Raw genomic sequence first — 23,063 nt, 5'->3', positions numbered from 1 at the left:
CCTTCCTAAAATGGTACTTCATTGGTTTGCAGATTGAATTATCAAGGGGTTGCAGTCAAGTGCCACAGAAAATTGCAAGCAGACCAAATTTGAGCATGCTTAACAGTGACATTTATATCCTGGCAGCCATTCAGCTGTTTGCTACTCTAAGGTGCCATCCGTTCTAGGAAGCATCCTCATTTTAGGGACTCAGAATTGTTAGAATTGATGAGCTGGGAAGGTAGACGGGGGCCAGAGAATCACTAAACTGATAATTGATCAAAGGATAACAGGTGATCATCCATTTTGTCAGCTTTTTAAAAACAAAAACCTGAGGTCAAATTTTGCATGGATTATGCTATTAACGTTTCCTTTCTCATGGGTTATATTTTTGTAATTACATTTATCTGCAGCAGGGAACTTCAACTGTGGAGGTTGGTAAAATGGAGAGTTTACCCAGTCAGAGGAAAGGCCCTATAGGATCTAACAAACTGAAGCCTGTCCCTCTTAATATATTGAGAATTTATTTTAGTTTATTTTTAAAATATTTTATTGAAGTATAGGTGATGTACAATGTGTTGTGTTTCTGTTGTACAGCTAAGTGTAAGTGATTTGGTTTGCATATATATATTTTTCATATTCTTTCCCTTTATGATTTGTTACAAGATATAGAACATAGTTCCCTGTGTTATACTGTAAGGCCTTGTTGTTTTTCTGTCCTGTGTATAATAGTGCGCATCAGCTAGTGTCAAACTCCTGATCCTTCCCTCCTCCACTCTGCTCCCCCCTGGCAACCGCAGGTCTGTTCTCTGTCAGTTTATGTTCAGAAATACAACATTTGTTTATTTAGAAATGCAGTGTTTTATCACAAATTTGCTTCATTAATTAAGCCATCAATTGAAATGCTCCTAACACATTGGAAAAGATGACTAAAATGTAGTTAATTTGACTGTTGTGCTAAATAAATGTAAAAAAAAAAAACACCACTTTAAATTTCATGCCACTGATCCCGAGAAAGACTTTAAAGAAGAGAAACTGGAGTAGATCTTAAATTTTATAAGAATACTTGATCAGATTTGAAGGAGGCAGTCATGTGACTGTGAGAGTTTCTTGGCTTGCTTAGGAGAATAAAATGATAACCCTTTGCTTTTACCACTTGAGAGTAGAGTCATTAAAAACATAGACTTCTATGGTGGTCTTCTCTGATGGTCCAGTGGCTTAAGACTCTGCACTTGGGGTTCTGTCCCTGGTCAGGGAACCAGATTCCACATGCCACAGCTAAAGATTCCGAATGCTACAGTGAAGATCTTGTGTGCTGCCTCAAAGACTTGACCCTGCCAAATAAATACTAAAACAAAGAAAAAATGTAGTTTCCATTTAGGAAGATTATTCTGTTTCTTAATGGCCTTTTTTGTTCAGTCTGTTGATAATCAGTAAATGCTTCTAACAAGAATTTTGAAGTTTAATAAGAGTTAACAGCTTTAGGGTGTAAGTCTTGGTTTTTGGGGTATGGGCTTCCACTTACATCTCATTTTAAGGATTCAAGCTGTAAGACTTCTGTTCGTAGTTTACTGAGTATTAAGGTTTTTTTGTTTAATGGTTGATTTACTTATTTCAGGGGGAGGCTGTGCTGAGTCTTCACTGCTGCACGTGCTTTCTCTGGTTGTGGCGAATGGGGGCTACTCTGTCGTTGGGCCTCTCATTGTGGTGGTGGCTTTCCTTGGGGACTCTGGGACAAGGGCTTCACTAGTTTCTGCTCCCTGGCTTTAGAGCACAGGCTCAGTAATTGTGGCACACAGGCTTAGTTGCTCCATGGCATGTGGGATCTTCCTGGACCAGCGATCAAACCGGTGTCTCCTCTATTGGCAGGTGGATTCTTTACCACAGAGCCACCAGGGAAGACCCTGAATGTTTAAGTTTCTGTTTCCCTCTTTATAAGATAAGTAAATTTTGTGTTGTAATGAATTGCAGTAATAGGAGGTCATTACTGGCTTTTGAGAAACCTAAGTAGCAAGTGAGTTTGAAATGACACTTTGCAGGCCAAGAAAATTTTTGAGACTAGTATGATGTGTTCCTAATGAATTTAGTGGGAATGTTTTCAAAGGGATTTATGGATCTCTGTAGATTTCTAAGCCATCACTCAAGCAAAGCCTCTGATAAATTGATCAGTATTTTAAACGAGGTAGCAAAATTAGATTTTGATGTTTTGTTCTGGGACTTTACCTTAAATAGGCTTTTTAGGAAAGGTGCCTTATTTCTTCAAAATAGTATTGTTATCAGACTTGACTTTTTGGAGTTTAAAAATATAAATTAGCAAAAGCATTCTATCATTTAATTGATAAGGATTTAATGGAAAGTGTTCCAGACAGAAGATGAGATTTTTTAATATTTATTTTAAAAAATAATTATTATTTTGTGGAGTCTTTAGTTTTAGTATATGGGATCTAGTTTCCTGACCAGGGATTGAATTTGGGCCCCCTCACTGGACCACGAGGAAGTCCCAAGTTGAAAATTTAAGTTCATTTATAATCTAGGGAGTAAAACTTGGGGGCTGTATATATGTGTATAGTTTCAGCTTCCCTTTCTTTCCAATGAGAGTGAGGCATCTGGAAGGTCTGTAAAAGAAATTGTGGAATCTGGAAGGTCTGTAAAAGATGATGCTTATCTTCAGAGTGGCTTTCCCATAGCCCGGGTCCGTAATTCATCTGTTCTGATTTTTGACTATATAACCTCAACCTTTCAATTCTTGAAATTCATTCTTATCATGTTTGTTGTTGCTTAAACTATAGGATTTTCCCCCCTATGATTCAGTTTAGTCGCTCAGTCGTGTCCGACTGTTTGCGACCCCATGGACTGCAGCACACCAGGCTTCCCTGTCTATATCACCAGCTCCTGAAGCTTGCTCAAACCCATGTCCATTGAGTCGGTGATTCCATCCAACCATCTCATTCTCTGTTGTCCCCTTCTCCTCCTGCCTTCAATCTTTCCCAGCATCAGGGTCTTTTCCAGTGAATCAGTTCTTTGCATCAGGTGGCCAAAGTATTGGAGTTTCAGCTTCAGCATCAGTCCTTCCATTGAATATTCAGGACTGATTTCCTTTAGGATGGACTGGTTTGATCTCCTTGCAGTCCAAGGGACTGGCAAGAGTCTTTTCCAAGACCACAGTTCAAAAGCATCTATTCTTCGGTGCTCAGCTTTCCTTATGGTTCACCTCTCACACGTCCATACATGACTACTGGAAAAACCATAGCTTTGACTAGACGACTTCGTTGGCAAACTCTGCCTTTTAAGATGCTGTCTGGGTTGGTCATAGCTTTTCTTCCAAGGAATGCTGTCTAGGTTGGTCATAGCTTTTCTTCCAAGGAGCAAGTGTCTTTTAATGTCATGGCTATAGTCACCATCTGCAGTTACTTCGGAGCCCAAGAAAATAGAAGTCTCTCGTGGTTTCCATCGTTTCCCCATCTGTTTGCCATGAAGTGATGAGACCGGATGCCATGATCTTTGTTTTATGAATGTTGAGTTTTAAGCCAGCTTTTTCACTCTCCTCTTCAACTTTCATCAAGAGGCTCTTTATTTCCTCTCCGCTTTCTGCCGTAAGGGTGGTGTCACCCTTATGATTACCCTCATCGAATTGAAAAACCTGTTTTTCAGCTGTAGTGTTCTGTAACTCGAAAAATGTGTGTTTCAGTTAGGTAGATATTTGGAACCCGCACCTTGTTCTTTCTACCGGTTATTTAAGCTCCCACCTAAAAATTACCAAGTACCTTGTCTTTTTTTGGTCTTTATTACTGTAGCTTTAAAATAAATTTTAGTATTTGGTATGGATAGTGTTTTCTTGTTTTTCCCTACCCTCATTTAAAAGTTGTCCTTTTAAATGCCTTCTTGTTTGTTGTTAAAATACATTTGAATCAGTTCTAATGAGATGGATGAAACTGGAGCCCATTATACAGAGTGAAGCAAACCAGAAAGATAACACCAATATAGTATACTAACACATATATATGGAATTTAGAAAGATGGTAACGATAACCCTATATGCAGGACAGAAAAAGAGACACAGATGTATAGAACAGACTTTTGGACTCTATGGGAGGTGAGGGTGGGATGATCTGTGAGAATAGCATTGAAACATGTATATTATCATATGTGAAACAGACCACCAGTCCAGGTTTGATGCATGAGACAGGGTGCTCAGGGCTGGTGCACTGGGATGACCCAGAGGGATGGGATGGAGAGGGAGGTGGGAGGGGGGTTCAGGATGGGGAACACATGTAAATCCATGGCTGATTCATGTCAATGTATGGCAAAAACCACTGCAATATTGTAAAGTAATTAGCCTCCAACTAATAAAAATAAATGGAAAAAAAAAAGTTCAAATTCTTAGTCCCTCAACAGAATTACAGTCCTTAGTGTTTTAGTGGAATTCCATTTAAGTGTATATTGACAAATTTAAAATATCAAGATGTAAAAATGAGATGTGGTTTACATTTTCCTAGATATTCTAATTATATTCATTAGTTAAGTTTCACACATGTCAGCATATAGGTTGTGTGCAATATTTGTGTTGTTGAGGGTATTTCTAGGACTTTGCTCTTGTTAGTAGACTATTTTTTTGTCTGTTTTATTTTTCAGCTGTTTATTTTTAGCTAGAAAGGAAAATTAATTTTGGTTAACTTGGGACCTTACTGAATCTTTGAGTTGTCTGTTAAATTTTTATTTTAGGTTATTCTGTTTTGAATTGCTTTTGAAAAAACAGATCTTCAGTTAGTGCAAGTGCTCAGATATTCCTCCTATTCCCTTTATCCCTCCCTTATTCCTAGTTTACATACAATTTTTGGCATTCCTGAGTTTTTACTGTATAATGCTTTTTTTTGGTCAGGGATGGCTTTCTAAAAGGTTTTGATTATACTTTAAATATGTTAAAGTGCCTTGTTACTTATCCATGATTATTTTAAATTGTAATTAAGAGATTCAACTGTAAATATATACCTGGCTGTATGAAAGAACAATTTAAGGGACCATTTTATGATGGCTTGGAATCTTCTGCATTTGTATATGCATGAAGAGAAGAAAAGGAAACGTCAGATATTCTGAGAAATAGGGTTCTGGGCCAGATGAGTATGACTAGGAAGAGAAACCAAATCCCCAAAGGTTGGACTAACAAGGAAGAGAGAAGTTATGGAGACTTAGTCATAAAGTCATGTGCAGGAAAGTGTTGCCATTGTTATTTGGCATCTCCTGACTCTCATTTTGGCAGAGGCCTAACCCTGCCATCTCTTTGAGTGTCTAGGAAACACCGTCATTCTTGTGAATTGAGAAGTGTTTACTGTGTTCTGTATCAGTGTGTCAATTTTATAGAGATTGGCCATTAGAAGTTCTTTATCCTGAGAATCTAGGGTTTGGGGATTAGAACATGTCTTTTAATTGTTCACTACAGTCCAGATATACTTTACTTGGGTATCAAGTTTTTAATTTATTTAAACTCATACCTGAAAGAATACTAGCAATAAGAGTAGGTTCCAGAGTTACCTTTTTTCCTTTAAGTGTTAAAAATGTGTGCATTCAAAGTTGATGCTGATGTTTGTGGTGTATGTAAAGTAGGAGTGGGGAGAGGTATAAGCACTGATTTTTAGCTAGGAGAAGATTTTTATTATAAGAGTAGAATTTTCCAATGATTTGGAGGTCTAGTTGAACTTACCCAGTATACAAATTATATAGAAATGATAAAGATTAATGGAACATCTCAAACTCTTTTATTTTTGTTTGTTAAGTATTAGAAAACATTAGTGAAAGTTTGGCTAATCTCCTATGGGAAAGATATGTCTTACTCTAATATTCATGAACTTGGTTAATTCTCAGTTTATGAAAATATTCCTTACCGTACAAATGGCAAGAGTATAATAGAGATTTGCTGGTGACCAAAATGATTGCTGAAAGTAGATGTGCAGATGAACTAGTAGAAGTAGAGGCTGGCCAAGAAGTCATTGTTGTAGCATGATTAGAAAAATCACAGCTTGAACTGAATGGCAACTCTAGCTTTGAGAGGAGAACAGTCTTCAGAATTGCAAGTCAGGTGCTACTACTGTACTCTTGGAAGTATCTTTGAGTTTTAGGTCTTGCATGAAGATACATGCATTGAAATGCCCCATAGCATGCAATTAAATCGATCACAGGCATTTGGAGCTGAAGAGCTATCCAGGCCAAATTACGGAATCATACAATTGAGTAGCAAATGTGGGAGGAGGGCATTGAGAGACTAGATACATAACTCCATATTTTGTGATTGGTCATCCTGCATTATTAAAGAAAGTAAAATGATTTTATTTTCAGCCTCATCTGTTACCTTCTCCTCTCTTAAGTCTTTAGTTCCAAAGATTTTCCAGGGTGGTAGTGCTGATCTATTTGCCTTTGGTTTTTCCAGTCAGTTTGTTTCTTAGTCTTTAGTTTGCTAATTTGCTTAAAATAATATCTGACACATAGTGTTTAAGTATTTTGGAAATTGATGAGGACATGTTTTAAACAAGTACTGCAAGTTTGTGTATTTATTTAGCTAGTTTATACTGTATATTATGGGGTTTAGTGTGATATTTTAGAAAAGAATTTTAAGTGCCTAGTGGTTCAGAGTATGTGAGCATTTGGCAAAGGTTGAGAATATTGCAATTCTGATAGACAGTAATCCAGTGTCATTTAATATCTGTTGTAATCATGAAAGAGAGGTTAATTTGCAGGGTCAACACAGCTCATAAATGATGGAGATGGAAAGCAAAACCTGATCAGCCTATTCCAAGCTCTGGGTTGTTATCAGTATTCCATATTGTCTTTGTATCTCTAATATAGTAGTTTAGAGTTAATGTAACATTTAATTGAATATTCATTTCTTTGTAATTTTTTTTTTACAGGGATTTATCAAAGATGTTCATGAAGACTCCCTCACAGTTGTTTTTGAGAACAAGTAAGTTATTTTTTATTGATAGAGATCCTAATTTTGAAGATTGATAATGCCAAACTGCTGCTTTTGGGTATTCCTCTTATAATCAGAAAATGAATGTGCTTTTGGGTGGGGGGTTCTTTGCTTTGATTATCTTTTTGAGTTAAAATAATTTTTAGTTTTTGATGACTTCACCTGGTTTTCTGTTCACCATTCACTTGTCACTCTTTCTATGACTCCTTTCTTTGCCAAATCACATGTCAACATGAATCAGTTTTTGCAAAACTGGATGGCATGAATGTAATTATAACATGCATACTTCTTAAAACCCAGAATTTTTAAATGATACTGTACAAGGCCTTCCAAATGCCCTTTTAATAGAATAAATATATTAGGCTGCCTTTAATTGCTTGATTAGCCTTAAGGAATAATAAAGTTTTATAGATATTGTAAAGGTTAGGTAAAGTTGTGCTAAAAATGTCAAAGATGTGTGCTGAGCTTGGTTAGGAAGGATTATAAAGAAGCACTATATAATTGAAGGTCAGAAAAGAACTGGGCAGCTTTCCCTTTTAAGCTGTTTCTGGAACTGCCTGAAGAGCTATGGGTGGCCCAACATCTGTTTCATGTAGAAACAAGTGTTGAGATGATTCCTGTCTTTGAGCACCTATTATTTAGACAGTAAAGATGGAAAGAAAGCACTCCAATATCTTTTACTTGTCTGTTTTTTGCCCATCGTTAGCATATAGAAACCCATCAGTTCAGTTCAGTTAAGTTGCTCAGTCGTGTCCAACTCTTAGAAGCCATAGGAATATATTATGTGCTGTTGTACCTCCCAGGCATATATGAATGATTTATTAGAACCTAAAATAGGAAAGCATTTTAATTTTATCAACTTTGTTATAAAATATAGCGTACAAAAAGCACAGCTAAAGCAGTAGTTTTAATACATTTGTATTTACTACAAAGATTAAAATAAAGTTTTTATAGGTTTTAATTATCTTCATTGTAGAAAAGAAATTGTAAGAAAGGTAAATCTTTTTGTAATTTACTGTTCAGAATAATATTGACTACTTTTCTATATTTCTGTGCACATGTACACTAAAAAGGAATTATGCAGTTTATATTTTATAATCTTTGGAATTGTGTTCCTTTGACAGGTCATTTAGTTGTAAAAATGTTTGTAGTAAGTTGATCACAGTGTAGCAGTATAGAATGACATTATTGTAAATCTGAGTTATTACTGTGAGCTTAGCCTTTGTCATTTGCAGAATGATGTGTGTGCTGTCACCTTAGGATGAGTGACCTGGAAGGTAGTGTGTAATTATTATCAATGATGTTAATTACCTATGAACTTCATCAAGAGCTATGCAAAATCTGTTCTGTCTCAACGGTCTGCTTGGAAAAAGTTTTCATGCAGAGGTTGTTTTTCTTTGGGGAAAGCTAAATGATTGATTTGAAAAATTGACAGTGCTAAGCATAGACTACATAGCTTCTATATTAAGGAGTGTTATATTATATATATATGTATAATATATATTATATTATATATATATATAATATTATATATTATATATATATATATATAATATTATATATTATATATTAAAGCTGTTCATTCATTCTCTAATCCTTCAGTTGGCAACCAGAACGCCAGGTTCCATTCAATGAAGTTAGATTACCACCACCACCTGATATAAAAAAAGAAATTAGTGAAGGAGATGAAGTAGAGGTATGTATTTATAAGTTTATTTTCTTGTGTACCTGTTTTTTTGTTTGTTTCAAATAGATATTCTTGTAGGAAAATCTGTTAGCCGATAGAGAATAAGTCTAAATTCCTTTTCTCTCTTCTTCCTATTGGTAATGGCTGTGTAATGTAGCAGTACTTGAGTTTTGGAGCCGGAACTGGGATTAATGTCTCAATGCTAATGTTTTTAGCTTTATAGCCCTGGTCAAGTTTGTTTTTTTAATCACTAGAATAAAAATAATTTGAGAATTAAAGATGATAGTGCGTTTGAGTTGTTTTCCACAGAATCTGGTGGAGAGAACTATATGATATTGGTCATTATTTTCCTTTTTTTTTTTTGCAAGTTATTTCGTCTTTAATGTTTTCCTCAGTATTTTTGTAAAATGTTAGTAGTTATCCTTTATTATAGTGATCATTAATATAGTCCATTTGTAACAATGTGAAATGTTGTAATAAGCATACTGCCTTTTTGAATATTCTAATATTCAGAAAGATTTAAAAGGGAAAAAAGCAAAAATCACTTCCTAGAGATAAAATCCTATATTTCATGGTTTACATATTCCCAGGTTCTTCCTTTCCTCTCTTTTAAAAAATAAAAATTGTATTTCTTTGTATCTTGTTTTTTTCAGTTAGTAACTCCTGAATGTCTTCAGTATATATTTATTTTTGATTAATATGTCTGCTCTTATGCAACAAATTTTGAAATAATTGTGAAATAGAAGTATGAATTTGTTGGAGAGAGAAAATTTAATTTTTGAATTTTCAAGAAACTGATACCTCCAAGGAGCTCAAATATGCTAACTGTATTTCTCACAAACAGTTGTTTTGATAGTGTTGAAAGATAGATTTTCAAATGTCATCTGTGCCTAGTTTATGTAGGTTAGGGTGGAAGAACTGGGGACACAGGTCAGTCTTTAATGATGAAACGGCTGTTTCAATAAATGTTTTAATAAACACTTAACATTATGTACTTTGTGCCACACATTGTTCTGAGTGCTTTGCATATGAACTAATTTAGTTACTTGCCACTTTTATGCTTCATAATTTTTTAAATGGTAAATTTTGTTTTGAGTTAATTGTAGATGTTATGTTAGGAAGTCAGATTGTAGGACTGTAACCCCTAACTCACATTCTAAAATTCTGCCTAGATTTTAATTACTTGATCTAAATAATTAGAGCAAATACTCTTCTGCTTCTCTGGAGTAGGAAATGGCAACCCACTCCAGTATTCTTGCTTGGAGAATCCCATGGCCAGAGGAGCCTGGCGGATTACTGCCCATGGGATTGCAGAGAGTTGGACACAGCTGAGTGACTAAGCATGCATTCTTCTGCTTTTACCAAAAGCAAAGCATATTATGGGCTTCCTTCGGTGGCTTAGATGGTAAAGAATCTTTCTGCAATGTGGAAGACCTGGGTTTGATCCCTGGGTCTGGAAGATCCCTAGAGAAGGAGATGGGCAACCCACTCTAGTATTCTTGCCTGGAAAATCCTGTGGACAAAGGAGCTTGGCAGGCTACAATCCATGGAGTTGGACATGATTGAGCGACTAACACTTTTTTCAAAGCAGGTTATAACTTTGTTGTGTCAGGGTGCCACATGTGTGGCGATCAGTTCTGTGAGTAGTGCTTTTCATATTTTTAAAAATTATTGGTAGTGTAAAGGCTCAGGTTAAAGGGAAAACTTGGCGGAATGCTGAGGGTATTGTTGTTACATTGTGCTTTCCTCAGTCTCGGAAGATTTTCTCCATTCGCTGGACCATCTTTATGGCTTGGGCCCCCCACCTCCCAGCCAACTGTATACAAAACTTTGTTGAATGATTTGGAAATTACAGAGTGTTTTATTTCACTTTCTGTTCTATGGTTTGGTCTTGGGAAAATTTGTTCCTTAAAAATATGAGAATGGTGGTCTGGAATTAAGATGTTACTGTTACTTTAATTTTTTTGTGCTTTGAAATTTTTGAAAATTCATATAAGGAAAAGTTTAAAATTAATCTTGCCACCTGTGGATTTATTTATTTATTTATTTATTTTTAGTTTTTGCCACCATGAGTTTAGGAATTTATCCTTAGGATGTGAAATGTTTAAGAATTATGATTATTAGTACTTTATATTTTGAACCAAATAACTATGTAAGCGCCACCTCTTTTACATTCAGAGTCACAAAGCTTCATATAAAAAGTGAAATGATACAGAATTCCCTAAGGAACAAGTGAACTTCCCTCTTAGTGTAGGCATGTTGGTGTGTTTATCTGCCCACCCCAGCTTAAATCTGATTTACCAAAGTTGAGTCTCTTCAGATTTTTTTCTTTGCATTTATAAAGAATATTGTGTTTTTTTAAGTTATAAAAATTGGGAATACACCTTATTTATAAATGTTTGTATTCAGTTAATTAATGTATCATAGACACTTTCCTGTCTGTCTGCACATACAGATTTAACCTTATTTTCCTCAGCACCCCATGGTATTGGGTGGTACAGATGTATTAGAAAGCATTGAAATTACTCAGTTTTTTTGCTTTTATTTCCCCCCCCCCGCCCCCACCTCAAAGCCAGATTTAGTGTTCTTATGTAAATCATCATCTTATGGTAGTATTAAATCTTGGTGATTGATAGTACCAAAAACGTACCATTTTGTCCTCCAGAAATGATTCTTGAATAACCACTTCATAAGTTTGCTAATGCTGAAGATGTTTGCTCCTCATAGATTGACTGGCTGGATTAATATTAATCTAATATGTAAGATTTCATAAACATGGTAGAAGGAAGCTGTTGTCTTTTATATTTTGTGAATCTTGAATGCTAGTGATACACAGTGTCTTTTAAATTAGTTTTATGGCTGTTAGCTGCTTGTTCTGTTTATTGTCTGTTTTTATTCTTGATCCATGTAGTTTTTTATGTCAAATATGTTTACATTTTTGGGTTAGCTTTTATCTGTTGTATATTGTGTTTTTTCCCAGGCAGTCTGTGCTTAGTGACTTTTGCCATTAAGAACTTATTTCTTCACTTATTCAGGTCTGCCAGTTTCCCCAGTGTGGCCTCCAAGATAACCCATTTTAGTAGTTCTACAGATATGGCCCCTTTTTTTCTCTTTTTTTAAAGAGCATTTAGGTGTTTTTTTTTTTAAACTTTTTATTTTATATTGGAATGGAACCGATGAACACTGCTGTGACAGTTTCAGGTGCACAGCAGAGCAGCTCAGCCATACACACACGTGTCCATTCTTCCCCAAACTCCCCTTCCATCCAGACCGCCACGTAACATTGAGCAGAGTTCCCTGTGCTGTACAGGAGGTTCTTGTTGGTTATCCGTTTTAAATATACTGGTGTATGCCTGTCCATCTCAAATCTGTAACTACCCCTTCCACCCATCTTCCCTTTCTAAGTCTGTGTTTCTGTTTTATAAATAACCTCATTTGTATCATTTCTTTTGGCCACTGTTCTCTTTCTGCTAGTTGTCAGTACTATAGGAGCAGTGAAAACAGCTGGCAGCGGGCTTCCTTGGTGTCTCAGTGATAAAGAATCTTCCTGCTAATGCAGGAGCTGTGAGTTCGATCCCTGGGTGGGGCAGAAAAGGAAACAGCAACCTATTCCACTATTTTTGCCTGGGAAGTCCTATGGACAGAGGATCCTCTGGTGGACCACAGTACATGGGGTCTCAAAAGAGTTGGAAATGATTTAGTGACCAAACAACAACAGCTGACACTAACCATGAAATACGTAACTAACTGACTTCTATAAACACTTATTTCAGTTTGAAATAACAGTTTCTTGAGGACCTCTTTGAAATTCTATGAATACCTTTACTAACCTTTCCAAGTTCCTATAGCCTGATGGTTAGGAAATTGATAACCAGGTTAAGTTTTTGCCCTATATGTTATTCTCTCTAATATATCATGCTATATTCACAGGATATTGTCAATTTTGTGCCAGATTACCGACTCTTATTCTTTTAGGGCTCTAGGAACCATTTCTTTTTGAAGAACGGAAAGATGACTTTGGCCATTATTAATTGACTTAGAACAGAAATGATACAGGAGGGAGTTTTTCATTAGTTATTCAGGCATTTATCTAAAGTCTAGCTGTATGACAGAGACCTAAAAAGACATTTCTCCAAAAGACATACCTATGGGCAACATACAGATTATTATTATTATGTCAGCTAATTATTATTGTTGTTGTTCAGTCACTAAGTTGTATCTGACTCTTTGTGAACTTGTGGACTGCAGTACGCCAGGCTTCCCTGTCCTTCACTATCTTCCAGAGTTTGCTCAAACTCATGTCCTTTGAGTTGGTCATGCCATCAAACCATTTCATCCTCTGTTGCCTTCTCCTCCTGCCTTCAGTCTTTCCTAGCATCAGGGTCTTCTCCAGTGAGTTGGTTCTTTGCATCAGGTGGCCAGAGTATTAGAGCTTCAACTTGAGCATCAGTCCTTCCAGTGAATATTCAGGGTTAATTTCCTTTAGGATTGACTGGGCTTGATCTGTTTGCTTTGTAAGGGGCACTCAAAGGTCTTCTCCAGCACCCCAATTTGAAAGACTCAATTCTTCGATGCTCAGCCTTCGGTTCAGCTAGCATATCTGTATATGACTACTGGAAAAACCATAGCTTGACTATACTGACCTTTGTTTGCAAAGTGATGTCTCTGCTTTTTAATACACTGTTTAGGTTTGTCATAGCTTTTCTTTGAAGGAGCAAGCGTCTTAATTTCATGGCTGCTGTCACCATCTGCAGTGATTTTGGAGTCCAAGAAAATACAATCTGCCACTGTTTCTGCTTTTTCCCTGTCTATTTGCCATTGAAGCAATGGGACCAGATGCCATGATTTTAGTTGTTTTAATGTTGAGTTTTAAGCCAGCTTTTTCACTCTCCTCTTTCACCTCATCAAGAGGCTCTTTATTTCCTCTTCACTTTCTGCCATTAGAATGGTGTTGGTGGTTCAGTCACTAAGTCGTATCTGACTCCTTGTGACCCCGTGGACTGCAGCACACCAGGCTTCCCTGTCCCTCACCATTTCCCAGAGCTTGCTTAAACCCATGTCCATTGAGTCAATGATGCCATCCAACCATCTCATCCTCTGTTGTCTCCTTCTCCTGCTGCCTTCAATCTTTCCAAGCTTCAAGGGTCTTTCCCAGTGAGTTGGCCCTTCACATCAGGTGGCCAAAGTATTGGAGGTTCAGCTTCAACATCATTCCTTCCAATGAATATTCAGGGTTGATTTCCTTTAGGATTGACTGGTTTGATTGCCTTGCTATGCAAGGGACTCTCAGGAGTCATCTTGAAAGGTTGTTGTTAAACCATGAAAGATGCCGGGATTCTTGGCCTCCAGAGGAGAAGAATTCAGTCTGGGGCCAGAGACGAGGCTTGATCTTTCTGTGCTTTTGTGTAATAAAGTTTTATTAAAGTATAAAAGGGAGAAAGCTTCTGACATAGACATCAGAACGGGGCAGAAAGAGTACCCCCTGCTAGTCTTTAGCTGGATGTTTATAGCTACTAATGGTCTGCTAATTAAAGAAAGGAAATGTCTTAAAACTCAGAGAATGGCACCAGGCCTCTCACCTGTAAGATGCATTTTGAGATAACCTTGGCACCAGGTGAGTCATGTCAGGCCATGAATCTTGAAGAAAGGCAGATCCTCGTACAAATATATAGTTTCATTAACAGATTAGGAGAACAGTGTATGACTATAACATACTGGTTTGTCATGATGGTTCTGAGCCTTTAGTTGGAACCGACTTGAAGACAGAGTCTGAGGTAAACTCATAATACATTAACATAGTTTAAGACAAAACATTTCTGTAAGAAAAATGCATTGATTGGCTCAAGGTTTGAGAAAAGTTAAGTTCAGGTGGAACCAGTTGTCATTATGGCAACACAGAGTTTTAAGAGAAACATCTTTAAATTTGTATAGAGAAGGAAAAAAAAATGTAACACTAGTTTGTTTCTTTTGGCACTTAAGAGAAAGATAAAAAAAAAAGTCTTGACACTTGCAGCCTATTTCCTCCGTTTGGAGACCCCTGGCCTTCCTGCCTGTTACCCTGTCATTCTCTAGCACCACAATTCGAAAGTATCAATTCTCAGGCACTCAGCCTTCTTAATGGTCCAACTCTCATATCCATACATGACTGTTGGAAAAACTATAGCTTTGACTAGATGGACCTTTGTCAGCAAAGTGATGTCTCTGCTTTTTAATATGGTGTCTAGGTTTGTCATAGCATTTCTTCCAAAGAGCAAGTGTCTTAATTTCATGGCTGCAGTTGGCATCCACAGTGATTTTGGAGTCCAAGAAAATAAAGCCTGTCCCTGTTTGCTGTGGAGTGGTGGGACTGGATTCATGATCTTAGATTTTTGAATGTTGAGTTTAAGCCAGCTTTTCCTCTCTTTTCCTTCACCCTCGTCAAGAGGCTCTTTAGTTCCTCTTTGCTTTGTGCCATTAGGGTGGTATCATCTTCATATCTGAGCTTGTTGATTTTTCTCCTGGCAATCTTGATTCTAGCTTGTGATTCATGTAGCCCAGTGTTTTGCATGATTTATTATTCAGCATAGAATTTAAATAACCAGGGTGACAGTATATATACAGCCTTGACGTACTCCTTTCCCAATTTTGAACCAGTCCGTTGTTCCATGTCTACTTCTAACTGTTGCTTCTGCATACAGGTTTCTCAGGAGGCAGATAAGGTATTCTGGTATTCCTATCTCTTTTAACAATTTTCCACAGTTTGTTGGGATCTGCACAGTCAAAGGGTTTAGCATAATCAATGAAGCAGAAGTAGATGTTTTTCTGGAATTCGCTTGCTTTCTCTATGATCCAGCAGATGTTGTTGGCAATTTGATTTCTGGTGCCTCTGCCTTTTCTAAATCCATCCGAAAGTTCTCCAGTACATCTGGAAGTTCTCATTTCACATCATTCCGAAGCCTCGCGTGAAGGAATTGAGCAGTACCTTGTTAGCATGTTAAATGAGCGCAAATGTACAGTAGTTTGTACATTCTTTGACATTTCCTTTCTTTGGGATTGGAATGAAAAGTGACCTCTTCCAGTCCTGTGGCCACTGCTGAGTTTTCCAAATTTGCTGGCATATTGAGTGCATCACTTTTAACAGCATCATCTTTTTTTTTTTTTTTTTCTCAAAAATAAACTTTAAAAAAAAAAACAAAAAAACTTTTATCATTTAGTTTTCAGTTTCAGCTACTACTGCCTGTAAAGGATCTTAAATGGTTGAACCCTAAAAGCCAGATTTATTCCTACATACACTCCTGCTTACTGCAGGAAACTCATGTGACTTTCACTGAATTCTCAGCCACAAAACTAAATTACCTTCAGAAGTTAACATGAGTTTTGCACCTTGTAGAATCATCTTTTAAGATTTGAAATAGCTCAGCTGGAATTTCATCAACTCCACTAACTTTGATCATAGTAATTCTTCCTAAGGCCCATTTGACTTCACATTCCAGGGTATTTGGCTCTAGGTGAGTTCCCACACCATCAATGTGTGGCTAATTATTAGAGAAATGCAAATCACAATTACAATGAGATATCACCTCACACTGGTCAGAGTGACCATCATCAAAAAGTTTACAAATAATAAGTACTGAAGAGGGTATGGGCTTCCCAGGTGGCACTATTGTTAACCTGCCTGCCAGTTCAGGAGACATAAGAGCCTTGGGTTTGAACCCTGGGTTGGGATGATTTCCTGGAGAAGGAAATGGCAACGCACTGCAGTATTCTTGCCTAGAGAATCCTATGGACAGAGGACCCTGGCCAGTGTAGTCCATGGGATTGCAAAGAGTCTAGCATGACTGAGCACACATCAAGAAGAAACAGAGGGTATGGAGAAAGGGGACCCTACTGCATGTTGGCGGGAATTCACATTGGTGCATCCCCTATGGAGGCTCTTTTAAAAACTGAAAATAGAACTACCATATGATACAGCAATCCCACTCCTGGACTTATATTTGGAGCAAAATAATTTGAGAAGATATAGGCACCTCATTGTTCATAGCAACACTATAATAGCCATGATGTGGAAGCAGCCCAAGTGTCTATTGATAGGTGTGTAGATAAAGAAGATAATGGAGTTATATATATATGCGTGTGTATTTGTGCACACTTACACACACATCAGTATGTATATACGTACAGCAGGGAATTAGTTATAAAAAGGAATGAAATAATGCTATTTGCAGCAACATAGATGAACTTAGACATTATCGTACTTAGTGAAGTAAGCCAAAGACAAATATTTAATATCACTTTAAAAATATTTTTACTTTTTGACTGTGCTGCACAGCATGTGGGATCTTAGTTTCCCAACCAGGGATTGAACCCATGCCATCTGAATTGGAAGTGCAAAGTCTTAAACTAGACCACCAGGGAATTCCACATTTGATATCGCTTGTATGTGGAATCTAAAATATGCCATAAATGAACTTACTTATGAAACAGACTCACAGACATACAAAACTTAGGGTTACCGATTGGGAATGGGGAAGGGATAAATTAGGAATTTGGGATTAACATATACACACTACTATATATAAAATAAACAACTAGGATTTACTGTATAGTATAGGAAACTATATTCAGTATTTTGTAATAAGCTATGATGACAATCTGAAAAAAAAGTGTGTGTGTGTGTATATATATTTATGCACAAAACTGAATCACTGCTGTACATCTGAAGCGCAGTATTGTAAATCAGCTATACTTTTGTTTAAAAATGATAATTGAAAAAATTCAGCCATCTGAACTTTACATTCTTGTCAATCAGGTCACAATTTCACCTGGCTTACTGTAAAATTTTACCACTTTACAAACATGTTTGGTTCCTTCAGATTTGCCTTTTCAACCAGCCTATGAGGTTTACATGAAATTATAAAACATAAGTTAATGTGTCTAGGAATGGCCTCAAGAAGACACTATATGGCTGATACTAGAGAGTTGGTTTTGAAAAGTCTTAAGATTCAAAATTGTTTTTTTAAACCTAATTAGTGGCTTTGTGTTTGATTTCTTAAACAGTAGTGGCGTATATTTTAAAATCTTTCTAATCTTATAATTAATTTTTTTGATTAAGTATTTGCTTAACAGTTGATTTTGCTAACTAAAGATTGCTAAGAAAATTGGTAATTCCCTGGTGGTCCAGTGGTTAAGACTCTGCAGTTTCACTGCTGTGGACCTGGGTTTGATTCCTGGTCAGGGAGCTGACCCCGTAAGCCATGTGGCATGGCAAAAAAAAAAAAGATTGCCAAAAAAATAATTCTCGGCTCCTAAAGTTAGAGATGATGGGAAAATGAGGAGTTCCTTAGGCTCTCTTAAGCTGGGTATATGGTGTGTTCTGGCATATTGAAAAGCCAATAGAAAAAATGTTTTCCCAGTGAGTTCATGTGTAAGATGCTTTGTTTTTATTATCTTATTTAGCAAGTTAATGACACATAAACATGTTACATAGGAAGCCTGATATCTCAAGCTAATATATAATTTTATAAGACTTAAGTTTTTCCTCTTGGGTTTAACATATTTGATATTTAAAAACTTCTTTTTCTTTTGGAATTGTGAAGTCTGGTTGAAATACAGATTAACAGGTTTTTCTTGTGACATATACCTTGTCTTCCATCTTTTATGGCAGATAGACATTATGGTTCTGCATATTTATAATTTAGTTATAATCTTGTGGTAAGTCCCTTGAAAGATGTGGTAAAAGGAATAAGAATAATTTGATAGGATACTCCCTTACCTTACCATGTGGCACGCGGAGTCTTAGATCCCTAACCAGGGATCCAGCCTGCACCGCTGTAGTAGAATCACTGAGTCATAAACCACTGGACTTCCAGGGAGGTCCCTTTACTGTACATTTTTAAAAATTTAATATTTTACTTATATAAAAAATTACAATATACATGTATAATTTACATTTTGCCTTTCTAAAAGTTTTAAAATATATGACTTTTATTTTTGTGTGTGCTGGGTCATCATTGCTGCACGTAGACTTTCTCTAGTTGAAGAAGGCAAGGGCTACTTTCCAGTTGCATGTTTGAGCGTCTCACTGTAGTGGTTCCTCTCGTTGAGGAGCCCCGGCTCTAGGGCAGGCGGGCTTCTGCAGTTGCACTCTGGGGGCTGGCTTTGGAGGGCAGGGCTCAGTTGTTTGGGCACACAGGCTCCCAAGGCATGTGGAATCTTCCCGGACCAGGAATCAAACCTGTCCCCTTGATTGGCAGGTGGATTCTTAACCACTGGAGCACCAGGAGAAGTCCTCCATCTTTCTTTTAAAAATGTATCAGTTTGGTTCTTGGACCAACTTTGGAAATTTTAGCTGTGTTTACTTAGAGTCAGTCTTTCTCATAATACCAAGTCAGCATTGTTAGTCTTTGTGGTTGGAAATGCTTATATGTCAAAGGATGGATGAATTTATTCTTTATTACTTACATCTTTTTCTTTTGAGGAAATGATTTGTTAAAGTATCAGCCACAAATACTAATAAGATCATACTGTTGTGTAAGTAGATAAAGCACATTAGTGTTTTCTAGATGTTAAACTTGCTTTCATAATGTACATTTTCTATTCATAGACTGTAATGAGATGAAATAGATGTGAACAATAGTCAACAAATGTTTTTCATGTAGTTGTAAAATAGTTCATTATGATTAAGTATTCTTTGTTCATATGTTTAAGTTTAATGCTTGACAGCATTTAGAACTTGATAAAAACTGGGTAAAAAATTCTCTACTTTGGTTTTCGCATTATTTCTGTTTGGTTATAACTTTGAAAGGCCTTGTTGAACATTATTAACTTGAATTATTAAGTTGATCACATTAGGATCTGGAATGGAATGCTATTTAAGTCATAATTTGGTTGTGTGCTAGAATTTGGAGGCCAGTAAGGTTTGACTTGAATTAATTTGGTAGAAAGAATACTGAATTGGGTAGTATAGACTTTTGGAATTTTATTCCGTGAAACTGTAACCTTCTTCAGTGTGGTTACTATTGTGTTTTTAGGTGTCTCATGGGCACCCCTTAGGCTTCTGCTTTTCTAAAGCTCTTTCTTAGATTTGAAGAAACTTAAAATATTAGAGAAATGAGGGCCATTGCCTTAGAGTTTCTTTGGGATAGTTTGGAGATTTAAGTGAATTGAAATCTGAAATAAGGGAATTTCTATGAGGTGCTCTTACTCCAATGACATAGTCATAAATAAATCCAGTAATCAGCATTTTGGGTATAGTATACTAGGGCACGTTTTTAATGCTGAGTTTTTAAAATGAGTTTTATTGTGTTGAGTACACTGTTCATTTTGTGAAGGATGTGATTTGACTCACAGCACTAAAGTGGAAGCAAATTCATAGCACCTTGATTAAACCTCAGGAACTTAGATTCATTTGGCTTTATGAGAGTGGCTTTGTCTTTCAGGGATACAGTTATTAATGAAATTTACAGAGATGAATAAAATGTAATAAGAAAGCTGCAAGGCAGTCCACAATGATTTATTCTCTTTTTTTGTAGGTAAAATTACATAGGAAGTCATTTTAGACAGTTATTCTTTGGTGAAAATAGAAATAGAACAGGTGTTTTAAGACCCGTTTTTCAGCATTCAAGCTTGAGGCAGCCATCCACTACGGATCAACAAGAGGTTCATCAGTCTGTTTAGCTGACCTGCCGTTCTCAGGTAGCAGTTGGAAGGGGCGCTTCTTGTTTTCAAGGTTTTCTTTTTGTTTCTTTAATTCTCATACTAGGGGAAGTAGTCATAATTTACCATTTGGGTCTAATGGATCATTTTTACAAATTTTTTGTATTTTTAAGTCATTTTGCATATAAATTTACAGAAGTAAGAATAAAAGAGTGGTGAAGATCAGCATTATTAGATATTTTAATAAGCATTTAAACATAGGGTTTAAGACAAGGGGTCTTCCCTGGTGGCTGTAGTTGTAAAGAACCCACCTGCCAGTGCCGGAGACTTAAGAGACTTGGGTTTGATCCCTGGGTCGGGAAGATCCTCTGAAGGAGGGCATGGCAACCCACTCCAGTATTCTTGACTGGAGAATCCCTTGGACAGAGGAGCCTGGCAGGCTACAGTCCATAGGGTCACAGAGAGTCAGATGTGACTGAAGCGACTTAGCACACACATACCTAAAATGAGCGAAGTTTTCTGTGTGTTATTTACTGCTCATCAGCTATCATGTATAAACCCAGAACATACACATCTTGTAATAAATATTGATACCAAATTTAAAGTCTGTCTCTGTAAGTTCTAGTTTATCTTCTGTTTCATCTTACCCTGGAATTATCAGAATGCATCAATGCATTTAGGTTAGAATGCAGTTGACCTTGAACAACATGGGTTTGATCTGCATGAGTCCATTTAAACTCTGATCCTACACCTCCCCGCCCCCCCCCCCCCCCCCAACACACACATCCACTCCACTGCTGCCCACCCCCGCAACATCTTATGTGATCTTAGTTCCCTGACCAGAGATTGAACTCCCTGGGCCCTTGGCACTGAAAGCGTAAAGTCCTAACTACTGGACCATCAGGGAATTCCGACTCAGATTGTTTTCATATTTTCATAGAAAATATGGTAGTACTGCATGATCAGTGGTTGGTTGAGTTTGCAGATGTGAAACTATATATAGAGGGGTGGCTATGTTAACACTTGATTTTCAATCCCATAGAGGATGAATGAGCCCCTAACCCTTTTGTTGTTCAAGGGTCAGTTGTATTTTGGAATTTTTGATGGCTTCTAATTTTATTGACTAGAGCGTGGGAGTCCCCAACCTCTGGGATTTAATGCCTGGTAATCTGAGGTGGAGTTGATGTAATAATAATGAAGTGCACAATAAATGTAGTGCACTTGAATCATCCAAAACCTTTCCCCTTACCCCCAGTCCGTGGAAAAATTGTCTTCCACGAGACCCGTCCCTGGTGCCAAAAGGTTGGGGATCACTGGAATTGAGTATTGTCATTTTAAAAAATTTATTTATTTATTTATTTTTTGATTGTGCTGGATCTTCATTGCTGCTTGGGCTTTTCTCTAGTTGTGGTGAACAGGGGGCTACTCTCTAGTTGAGGTGCATGGGCTTCTCATTGCAGTGGCTTCTGTCATTGTGGAGCACAGGCTGTAGGCACACAGGCCTCAGCAGTTGCAGCACGTGTGCTCAGTAGTTGAAAGACACGGGCTTAGTTGCTCCACGGTATGTGGGGGATCTTCCCAGACCAGGGATCAAACCCATGTCTCCTGCATTGTCAGGCAGATGCTTTACTGCTGAGCAACCAGAGAATCCCGAGTATTGTCATCTTTGTGCTATAATTACACCACTTCATATAACCAATTGGATTGACTAATCCATTGCATTTTGTGCATTTCTTCATCATCTTTTCCTTTCTAGTCAAAGAAGATATCAAAGTATTGAATATTTAGGATACAGGAAAAATAAGGTTCCTGGACTCTACCTTAGATTTATGTAAGGGTTCACTGGATACATACAATAACTTCAATGAGTTTTATTCCATTCTAAGAAAAGGTAAAGTGTCTTATTTTTTTTGGAAGATCTGTTAGAAGGGACTTCCTAGGTGGTGCTAGTAGTAAAAAAAAATCTGCCTGCAATGCAGGAGACCTGGATTCAATCCCTGGGTTGGGAAGATCCCCTGGAGAAGAAAATTTTCTTGCCTGGAGAATTCTGTGAGAGGAGCCTGGTAGGCTACAGACCATGGAGTCATAAAGAGTCGGACACAACTCGACTAACACTTTGACTTTCATTTTTCCCCTGAATACATATAGTAACTGCAGTGAGTTTTATTCTATTCCAAAAAAAGGTGAAGTGTCTTATCTTTTTGGAAGATCTGTAAGAAAGGATAGTCATGAAACGTATATAAGAAATGCAAAAGCTAAAACTGAGTTCACTGAAGCTTTGTGGTAAATATGCTTTTTTTCCCCCCCTCATAGCTTTTCTCTAACCATGGTATACATTAAAGTTGAACATGAAATTTTGGCTTATTTATTTTTAGTTCCAGTAATTCCACCACTTCCAAGGTTACTTTCACATCATCTTGATAGAAGCTTCAGACTTTTCCAAAACTATTTGCCTATCAGTAGTTGTTTGCATTATTTCACAAATGGCTGTTAACATGTATTGATGGGTAGATATCTCCACCCACCGGTGTAGGGACAGCCTTAGTTTAATCAATATTTTGTAGGTGTTTCTTGGTCATCTTTTCTCAGCCTTCCCTTCCCCACCTCATTTTCCATGTATTGAAAATATATCAAGCAGCTGTGTCATAAGAAACAGCTCTAATCCTCAATGGAAACTTTTCTAATCTATTATATTTTGAAACACTTGATAATTGTAGAGTATATAAGATAGCAGGGTTGTTTTTTTTTTTTTTTGGGGGGGGGTAGGTGGTTTTGTAAGATAACTTACTCTGCTTGATGGAC

General features: G+C 37.0%; 1 protein-coding gene across 7 annotated transcripts in view; it reads left to right on the top strand.

The window, feature by feature from the left end:
- The window catches only part of FXR1 (FMR1 autosomal homolog 1), a 67,847-nt gene that overhangs the window by 13,723 nt on the left and 31,061 nt on the right, over window positions 1-23,063 (top strand). For 6 of the 7 annotated variants that reach the window (XM_043473640.1, XM_043473641.1, XM_043473642.1 and 3 more), the window contains exons 2-3: window positions 6,879-6,931; window positions 8,543-8,636. In XM_043473640.1, the coding sequence (XP_043329575.1) occupies window positions 6,879-6,931; window positions 8,543-8,636 (147 nt within the window). Of the gene's footprint in view, window positions 1-4,861; window positions 4,876-6,878; window positions 6,932-8,542; window positions 8,637-23,063 lie in introns of those variants that run through there. The other variant, XM_043473645.1, reaches the window with a different exon arrangement.

Source organism: Cervus canadensis, chromosome 7 (assembly GCF_019320065.1).
Source record: "Cervus canadensis isolate Bull #8, Minnesota chromosome 7, ASM1932006v1, whole genome shotgun sequence".
NCBI lineage: Eukaryota > Metazoa > Chordata > Mammalia > Artiodactyla > Cervidae > Cervus > Cervus canadensis.
Note: the sequence above shows the minus strand (reverse complement) of the source record. Positions and strands in the feature narration are given on the sequence as shown.